This window comes from Lotus japonicus, chromosome 6 (genome assembly GCF_012489685.1).
Source record: "Lotus japonicus ecotype B-129 chromosome 6, LjGifu_v1.2".
In the NCBI taxonomy this organism is placed as follows: Eukaryota; Viridiplantae; Streptophyta; class Magnoliopsida; order Fabales; family Fabaceae; genus Lotus; species Lotus japonicus.
The window spans coordinates 10,635,141-10,645,553 of NC_080046.1; the positions used below are offsets into that span (position 1 = coordinate 10,635,141).

General features: G+C 35.1%; 1 protein-coding gene across 5 annotated transcripts; it reads right to left on the reverse strand.

Moving 5' to 3' along the window:
• Positions 1-148: 148 nt before the first annotated feature.
• Positions 149-4,600, reverse strand: LOC130723881 (glutathione S-transferase DHAR3, chloroplastic). 5 transcript variants are annotated; one of them, XM_057575028.1, is made up of 7 exons: positions 4,320-4,600; positions 3,353-3,443; positions 3,059-3,202; positions 2,695-2,812; positions 1,271-1,411; positions 386-521; positions 149-215 (listed from the first exon to the last, which is right to left on the reverse strand). In XM_057575028.1, the coding sequence occupies exons 1-6, from the start codon at positions 4,522-4,524 to the stop codon at positions 435-437; spliced, it is 786 nt and encodes a 261-aa protein (XP_057431011.1). In that variant the 5' UTR covers positions 4,525-4,600; the 3' UTR covers positions 149-215; positions 386-434. The 5 variants fall into 5 exon arrangements, with proteins under 5 accessions (XP_057431011.1, XP_057431010.1, XP_057431009.1 ...); XM_057575027.1 differs by having other exon boundaries at positions 149-223; XM_057575026.1 differs by having other exon boundaries at positions 149-241.
• Between the last annotated feature and the right edge of the window lie 5,813 nt (positions 4,601-10,413).

The window sequence follows — 10,413 nt, forward strand, 5'->3', positions numbered from 1 at the left end:
TAAGTTGTGCTTCTATTGAGATTCACTCATGTCCCTTCATCTTCTTTTATTGTTAATTCTCTTTGATCAGTGCAGTTTTCTCCATTATATACCGAATTTGTAGATGACTACCGATCATAATTTATTTCTTAGACAGTGCACCACTTCCTCAAGGAATTGAATCCATATTTCTTTCTCTTCAGGAAATGCAATTATTACCATCTACATGCTGTCTTCTGGCCTCCTACCAAACATGTGTAATCTGAGACCAACTATTCTTAAAATATAAATATACATTAGTCCATGGTGAATTATATACTACAAAATTATTTTGGTCTTGAACTCTTTGAAGGAGATTGCTACACAATATATATACTCAACTAGAGACAAGTGGAGTAGTCCTGACCTTAGAGTCTAATGGAAATGAAAGCGCCGCATGAGTGCTAGAGTGGATATCAGCCTTCCACTTTGGGACGCCAACCTTCAACGACATCCTGTGGTTGTGCACGTGTTTTAATGAATGATTCCCTTGAGAAAATAGCCTGTACATTCAGCATTATTAGCCATGGCTAAGAGTGAGTTAAACAAGAGAATTTTCAATGCTTTGTTAGCTACAGCAAACAAAATAATTTATGAGGCTTCATGGTTCAACTACCTAAAATCTAGCTAACTTCATTTCAGAAACTAACCCCCAGAACTTTTAGGGTAAAGGAAGAAGGTTGTGTTAGGACCTGCGGCAGCCAACGTAAAACTGGCTGTATCTTTAATCTGAATCAAGTGATCTATATAGCCAGTCTCGCTTAGTCGGATAAGGCTTTTGTTGTTGTTGTTGCCGTTGTTTTTGTCGTTAGTTTTAGCAAAAACATTTTATTAGTATGATACTTCAAGTTTTGACTTATGAAATTGTGTCACTATGTTTAAATTTTAGACTCCTACAGTAATTAGCAGATATTCAACTAGAATAAATTTTAGGTATGCAGAAGCCTAAGCATCTTAAAGAAAACATTTGAATTTAGACCTCTGAAGAAGTTCGGAATTCAAGTCCTTCTTCTTATTGATAAACATTTTCACTCATTAGCCTGTGTTTTTCTCAACATAGACGATGCAGAATATCTTCGGACATGATTTCCACAAATTTAATAAACTGTTGATGTTTATTAAAATTTGTCAGTATAAATATGTATCTCGAAGTAGCCTGGACCTGGAGTCTATTCTACATTTGAAAACTACCTTAAAAAATACAAGAATATGAAATGAAGATGTTAAGTGTGGAGACTTGTATTGAACATACCTTCATATAAGATTTCAGAAAGGTAAGTGAATCTGGTACAGTCCATTTCTTATAATGCCCCAAAGCAATTTCCAAATGGTATAGCTTTGGTCCAAGTGACAAGTCTGCTGCAGATATGTCTTTCCCATTGACAAAAGGACCCTGTAAAGAAGGGGGAAAATAGATGTACAGACTTTAGATTAATGAGCCCCCATCTGAGAAAAAAGAAAAAAGCTCGGGCAAAATCCAGAAGGATCAGCACAACAAGAAAGCTGTGTTCTACAGGTAGTAAACATATAAACTTCTGAAATCAAGTTCTTCATAACCATTAATAGATAACTTGAATGATATGGGAGTTCTTGGGTCTCTTTGATTTAGTCAAAGAGCTAGTTTCTCCTAATGCTCATCTACATCATGGACATATTAAGTAGAGTTTTCCACTGAAAATGGGAGAGACATTAGTTCATATATCCACCTACTAGGCTGGAATCAGAAAACCGTGCCATGTTCAGGAGGTTTAAGTTCAGGCCAGCGCACTATAAATAGGGTCAATTCAATAGTTCTGGGCTACATGGCCCCTAAATTCTTATTTAGGTAATGTAATTAGAAATAACACAATCAATGAATTGAGCTCATTTTCAAAGAGAACCCTTACTATCAAAAGAAGATTTCAAAGACACCACATCAACCGATACCAAGTCATCCATTGAGGACAAAATTATGGAATTTGAGTAGCTTAAATTCATAGTTTACAAAATAGCTTATACACAATTATACGTAGATTTTAGCAGCCTTGGCCTGACAAAATGACACTCAATTATATCAAGTATCAACAATATAGAATGCACCTGTTAGTTGATCCCCATTTAACATGTACCATCTTATGTAGATAGAATATAAAGAGGATCAAGTTTAGAGATGCATGCTGTAGGAAAAGTCTACAAAAGTATACATAGAATAGACATTAGCATTGCATGAACAGGTCAGTAAGCTCTCATAATAAAATCATGAAATATAAATGATAAGCACAGATAGAAAGAAAATAAAGAGGGAGAAAGCCAGAAAGGCTACATAAAGCATAATGATATCCCAAGTTTACGGCTGTCCTTGTGATTTAGGACATCCCAGTTCTAAAGGTGTATGCAGAACAAATTGATGAAATATCCTTTTATTATAAATACACCACTGGTGTGTGTGTGTGTGTGTGTGTGTGGGTGGGTGGGTGGGTTGGGGGGTATTCACATTTCACAATTGACTGTTTAGCTTAAACATTCGTACTAGGATTGAAGTAAAAATAATTGTTCAGGACTGAACCATTTAAGTAAGGATAGATAATGTTTTGTGGGTAAGACTTCCACAGTATAAAGAGGTCTAGTCACCAAATCAACAACCTAACGAAAATTTCTATCGAATAGCATAAATACAAAAGCAGAAAAAAGTCATACATTGTCCTTGAGGTAATCATTGAAGGAGCTTAGTTCACTTAGTAATGCTTGCTCTGTTCCGTCATTGGGATCTTTGCTCTTGAGAAATCCGATAAATGTAGAAAAAATCTTTGATCCACTACACACAAAAACACATGGATTTAGATACATCAGATAATTGAAGTACATTTGATATAGCCATGTAAACATTACAGAACAAGAAGCAGACCTAGAGGGAATAAATTAAAAGAAACTGTGTAAAAGCTTGCATAATTGCAGTACTATGCATTTTTCTTACAATTCAAAGCCATATATACAAGACAACTATATTCATAGATTCAAGGTATTTTTAATGATGAGGAAATCTACAAAGCTAGAAGCATACACTGTAGACTTTTCAGGCGGGGTCACCAATGGTGGGCTAGGATACTTCTCTTCCAATGTTTGTGTGATAATATCTGAATCTGGAACCCACTTCTCATCAAACTTTATCACAGGAACTTTACCTTCGGGGCTGATTTGAAGGAACCTAAACCAGCAAAACAAACTATAAGGAAAAGAACTACTAAGGTAGTAAGAGGACAGACACGTTATGGTCTATGAATGATTCAGTTTTACAAAAATGGCAATTCTGAACGACAGGTAAAACATAGACCAGAAAAATTGGCCAGAAGATCACCATTCTGGCTTGTTGCTTAAATCCACAAACTTCGCCTCATAAGGTAGATGTTTTTCCTCCAGTGTCAACAATACCCTTTGGGAAAAGGGGCCTGAAAATACAATTCAAAGAAGAGGAACTAATTGATCATAGACATAGATACTTCAAGTTTAAGGTTCAAATACAAACAAAAAACTTCTTTCTTTCTTAAATAGAGCATATGCATAATTATTAACTCTATGATCGACAGAGGCTGTTTTGCCATCATTACCTACACATCCTAGAACCAAAATAAAATACAAGAAATGTCAATTCTCAATTTCCAGGCATAATGAAAACTTACTGAATCTCTTTTGTGTATCATATGAGATCATATCTAATCTTAACCATTCAACCATAAACATGTCACATGGGCAAAATATTGATTTTACTTGAAAGTTGAAACTAATATCAACCATAAGGTTATAAAAAGACCAAAACAATATCTTCACAATTCATATAAATAAGGAGTACAAGTGTGTAAGAAGAGCTAAGATTAACTATATAATTACACATTGTCAATATTGGTTGGTATAATTAAAAATTAAAATTATTCCTGACCATCTATCTAAGATTAAAATGCCAATATTTGATTTAAAATTATCAAGAGTATTATCATAAGAGTATACTAGAATTTTTAGGAAAATAGGAAGTGACATATGGAATGCAAATTGAGAATGCATGTGGACAACACATAAGTCTAAATACATCACAATGTTTGTATACCCCTATCAACCTTTCTTCACTCCCTAGTCCTAACCATAGCAATGCATGCAAAGTCATGAATATCCTTCATACACACACACCACATTTCACTAGTTCTTCTATCCAAAGTCATCACTTCCTCAAAAATGTTAATTTCATTTCAACTCAATTTCCACAATTATACAAAGAAAAGCTTCACAATAAAAAGGGAAAAGAGAGAAAGAGTAAAAGATGAGTTCTTTACAGTCGCCGAGGGTGTTGGGTGTGGTGAGAGAAGCTTTAACGGCGATTTCGACGGGTTCCGAAGGAGGAACTGAAGACATGGACACCCTGAGAGGCTTCCTGGAATGGGTGTTGAAGCAGTTGGGTGAAACGGCGGTGGTTGGGCGGAGGCGGAGGTGGTTGACGGTGGCGGAGAGCGCCGACACGTGAACTCTGGCTGTGGACATTGCCACCGTCTACGTTTGAATGGAGCAGAAAGCTGATGAGGTTGCGTTATGTTTCTCCAAATGTTTGCGTGTCACTAAGAAAATGGATAATTCATAATTTTCTACATAAATAAAAAAAATAAATAGTCAATTTATAAAAAAATTAAAACAGAATAATTTTTATACGCTTACGTTGTAAAGTTTTTTTTTTACATAATCAATCAAATTGAATGAATAAATAAGTTAAGACTTATGTGCCCTACATTTTTTTTTACATTTGGAATATAGAAAACACTTATGTTATGTGTACTAATTATTTTTCTTTAACACTTGGGATACTGAGAAGACTTATGTGCACTGCCTAGGTTTTTCTTTTGATATTTAGTTTTAAAAATTTGACTATTTTGTAAATTTACAATAGTTGCAATTGTCGTAAAATATCTTCTACCAACATTACCACTATTTGGTATGATATAGACTACATAGTGGTGGAGTGAGTGGAGAGTGTTGGGTGGTTGTGGGTGTGCATGTGGTTGAGTATCATATTTTTAGCTTCACCATCCTAAAACCTTCCTCGAATTCACCTCGTTTTTTAGTCTTTGAAGTTTGTAGCGAGAGCTGTTAGAAAAGTTACCTTAAGATAACTGACTCATGGTAGCTGGCTAGCAACATTCATAGTAACGTACTAACGTTGCTTTTTTATCGTTTGATGTTGGCTCTTCCTATCATTGCTAAGTAGAATTCACTAAGTACTGGATTTCTCACCCACAAATAACAAACAAGAGTTGAGACCGTCATAAGATGTTAGTTTTACCTTATTGATGATAGTGTCGCAATAGTAATTCAACCTACTACGAGAGGAATCGTTGATTCCAAGGGCGGAGCCTCTTGGAGACTAGAGGGGGTCACAACCCCCCAACATTTTCAAAACAATTAAATCACTTGGTGATGTCTCGCAGAGGATGAGGTAGTTTGGGAGGACCTTGTCTGAGTCACCTCCTTGTCACAACCCAAACCCCAGTCGAATAGCCTCAACCAGTCCTCTTCCTCCTCCGCTATCAAGGTTTCCCTGTTGCAACCTTCTCCCTCAATCATAACCACAAGAACGTAACAACACAACAAAAAGGGGAGACCCTCCGTTCGAGTATCATCAAGGCTCAATAAAAAATCATCGAGAACCTCCCACAAACGTCATTGTGTTACCATGAAGCGGGCTAGAGGCCACCATCTCATTCCCACTAGTAATCTCGTTCTCCTCCCTACTAGCATCGCTCCAGTGTCACGATCTCTCTTTTTCTCTTCTCCCTCAAGCATTTTTTTTTCTCCCTCAAGCGTTCTTTCACCTCCCTTGGCTTACCTTCCCTCACTGTTTTGCAACATTTGGGTGTTATGTCTTCCAGTTACATAAACAAAAACACAGTCATGGTAAAGACTAGCATGATCATGAAAGACTTCATAAGAACCACTCCCATCACATGGAAACAACACGATTTCAAGGAAATCGCAAAGCACAGTTATGATACTTAGTACCCACGGGCGTGCTGACTTATACAGCCCACTTGTGTTAAGACTCAAGATTTTTTTTCCGAGACTTGAGCTTTCCCTAAACTAGGCTTGTATAAGTCTCATATTGTTCTTATAGGCTTAAGCCCTTGTTGAGAAGGTTATATTGGAGTTAATTGTAATTCAGAAATATTTGTTTCTTTTATAGTTTGGTCCCTAGGATCTGATGTTAGTGGACTTAGGTCCTCAGACTGAGTAATAAATACTCAAAGTTAACACATTGTACTTTAGTGCAATTCAATAAAGTTTTCCTTCCCTCTGATCATTATTCTCTCTTGTTCTCATCGTGTTCAGTTCTGGTATCAGAATCAAGAGTGATTCTTGATTCTCGTTCTTTCCTACTGATTGCATTCCAATCCTACAATTGTTTGTGATAATCAATTGCCACTTGGTGATTTCTGAGACTGAAATCCAACAGGTTATTCAATGTTTAATTCCGCTTTGACAAATAATAACTGTTTAGCTTGGCAAACAACATTTGCTGCCTTTTGCCAGAAATTCTCAAACAAAGCCCACCAGACGTTGTAACTTTATTGTGAGATGTCTTATATTTTGATAACTAATAGGGCAAAAGCCCAAAAACAAAATCTACTAAAACACGATAGGCCAAGAATTGACCCAAAAGAAAAAAGAAAGAGTCGTGCAGTTCATTATTATCGTGTTTACTTGTTTTTTTTTTTTAAAAGTCTAAAGAAACCAAAAACAAAATTAAAACTTATGAGGAATTAACTATCATTTCACTTTCAAAAAAGAAAACTATAATTTCAAAATTAAATAACTAAGCATTTCCCCCACATGTTTCACACTGAACAATTAGTCAACGCAATACATTATTGTAATTAAAACCAAAAGAATTATTTTCAGAAAACTCTTTATAATACTACTTTTTTTTTCAACAACCTTTCATAAATTAGTGTGATATACATAAATTTCAAAAAAAATAAAAATATTAAAGAAGAATGTTTCTAACACTCTGATGATGAAACCAAAATTACCTGAACAACAAAGTTTGGAGGATTTCATGTGGCTGATGAAACTTTCAAACTCAATAGATCCACCCACATGCTAGGTTAACAATTTATCATGGAAAATGCCATATCTTCATGTCGACAAAGTTCTACTAGCTATCCAAGCCACAAGAAATGATTCTAATTAACATAAACATTATGCTATGCAAGGTGATATTATCCGAGTGCTGATGGAGTTCCATAAACATGATTATTTACCAAAGCGTCTTAATGTTTCATTTGTCGCCTTCGTGCAGAAAGGGGTGTCCCAACATGGTAATTATCAAGGATTTTATAGTAATTTTATTGATTGGATGTTTATATAAAATTATTGTGAAAGTGTTAGCAGAAAGATTTAAGGCAATGGGTAAATTAATTTTGCATAATCAATTTGTTTTTGTGCGAAGAGGGAATGTGTTGGATGATGTACTTATCATGAATGAAGTGGTGGATGAAGCATATCGTAATAAGCAACCCTGTATTATTTTTAAGGATGATTTTGAAAAAAGTCTCTCATTCAATGTGCTGAAATTTTTTATTTTTTATGATGAGAATAATCAGGTTAGAGGAGAAGAGGTGCAATGGATACAAACGTGTTTAGAAACTACTACAATTTCTGTTTCAGTGAATTAAAGCGCAGTAGAAGAATTAAAGATGTGTAAAGATTGAGGTAGGGGAATTCAGTGGCGTCTTTTCCTTATCTTTTGATTATGGAGGGCTTGAGTGATGATGCATAAGGCTCTGAGAAATGGAAGGAAAAAAAAAATTCCCAGGTGTGAGGGTGGCTGGTGGTGATGTATCGACATCTCATTTGCAGTTTGTATATGATATATATTGTTATATTGTTCATGGGATAGTACTATGTATACAATTTTTTAGTGGTGAAAAGTGCGCTCATAAATTTTGATTTGGCATCAGGACTCGGAGATTAATTTTCATAAGAGTAAATTAGGAGATGTGGTGTAGGAGGGACTGAACAATGAGGTTATACATAGACTTGCAGCACTATTCATTGTACACTTATGGATATATATAGCCCAAATAGATGTTAGTCCAATAAGGAGGCAACATAGGAGCATGTGTTGATCATGGTGAAGACTAAATTATATTGTCCTTATGAAGTAAACACAACCTTTCCTTTGATGGTCGTATTTGTTTGATCAAGTCGGTAATTTCTTATTTACCTTTATTTTTCTTCTTAAAAAGCAACTTCATTTGTGATAAACTGCATTGTCTTCAAAGAAAATTTGTATGGGCAAGGGGGGAATGAGGAGTAAAATAAAATAGTATGTGTTGTGTTGGATATTGTTCGTAGGGTTAAATTAAAGAATATATAAAGGGTTTGGTATTATTGACTTCGAGAAATTTAATAATGCTTTGCTTCATTGCTTGGAAAATGATGTTAGAGGTTATTGTTAGAGAAAAGGAGAGTTTAAAGGAAAATATTTTACGTGCGATATATGGTGACATGGAGCTATATGCTAAGGAAGAGATTATTATAGAGGGTCTTTATGGTGGATGGATATTGCAAGGGCATCAATTATCTCTATTGGGGTCTATTGTTTTCAAAACATTTTTGTGTTGGTTTGGGGAGTGGAGTTAGGTCTTAGTTGGACATGTAGGTTGAGGAGGAGGTGTTGTGTGAATAGTTTCTCAGATTATCTATTGTTTATGTACAAAAAGAAGGGTTTCTAAGATCTCACCATAGCCATTTAGAACATAGCTTGATGGATTTCCGTTTCGAGTGAGAACCGTATCTCCTAAATAGAATTTGTAAGTTCAACATAAGAGGTTTGGGAAAGTTTTACTAATCTTCAAGGTGGACGATAGATGTTCATGAAAAACACATGCAAAAAACTTGGTTTGTCAGACACCATAATCTACCTCATGAAACCTAAGTGTACACATCCTTATTACAGATGTCTTCTATATATCCACTCACACTGTATTTGTTACAGTTGAGAAAGTGAAGAAAGAGATGTGTGAGAGATTGTAAAGAGGAGAAGATGGTCTATTTTGTAAGAATGAGAGAAATAAAGGAGGGTGATAAAATGGTGGCCTACCATTTTTCACTATTCAAAATTTGAAGAGAAATACTTTTTTATACTCAATTTCTTATTTTATCTCTCTATCATTATCAAACGGGTGGGGTGGAGCATTCGTCTTGTAACCAAAAAAATGGGTGGGGTGGGTAGCTCACATGGTTGAGCTAAGGGTAATTGCAGGTGAAAAATCAGGGTTCAAATTCTGAGGGGGGTTGATTTGTACTAAATTACTAACAACTAACCCTTGCTTATAAAAATATTCATTTATAGATATTAATATATTCAGGGTAAAAATAGCATGTTCCATTAATGTAATCTCTCTTTCCATTTTCTACACAATCAAATGAGAGATAAAATGTCTACATCATTCTTTTTCTTCTATTTCTATTATATCAAAGAACATTAAGAGCATGTTTGTTTCCTGTTTTCAAAACAGTTTTCAGTTTTTAAAAACTGAAAACCTGTTTGGTATGACCTGTTCTTTTTTAAAACAGTTCTCATTTTCAGTTTTTAAAATTAAAAAACCAAAACAACTAAAAGATGTTTTCAGTTTTTATTTTTAGTTTTCAGATATCAGTTTTCTAAATGTTTGAAAACATATCATTCAACCTGTTTTCTTCTTCTGAAAACTGTTTTTAAAAATTATTTCTGAAAATTATTTTAAAAACTGAAAACAAAACTTCAACCAAACATGCCCTTAATCTACTATATTTATTTTCTCATATGTTTCTCTCTACTCTTCTTTCTTTTCTCTTTCTCTATTCTCTCATTATCTCTAAGCCCCACAAATTGAAGTCTTAGGACGGGTTATTTGATTTATGCTTGGGTAAGTTAGATAATCCCATCATAAAACCATTATGATTAGTCTTGAGGGCTACACATGAACTTTTTACGGACATCATTAGGAACAGGGACCCAAACATGTCCAAAATCACATGGAAGGGGCATGCATGTGGGGATTGGTTTACAATAGGCAATGAGCCTGCTCTAAAAAAGTGGACCTTACTACTTGCCCATCATTCTATTTCACTTTCTATAATGTAAAGTTGCTTCAACAATAGTGTCCATGAATGAATGCACATCGATCCTTCACTTGTTTTGGGACCCAAAAATCACAACTTCAAGATATGAGGGAGGGCCTCCTTTGCTGGTTAATTGGTTCGTACAGCTAGAGAAGTGAATCCTGATCCAGGGGAATGTATAAATGGAACATGTGACTCACTGCTTGCTGCACATGGGAGAGAGATCATGTCCCCCAACCTCTTATGGTCCCAATTAGGGGACAATGTTGGAAA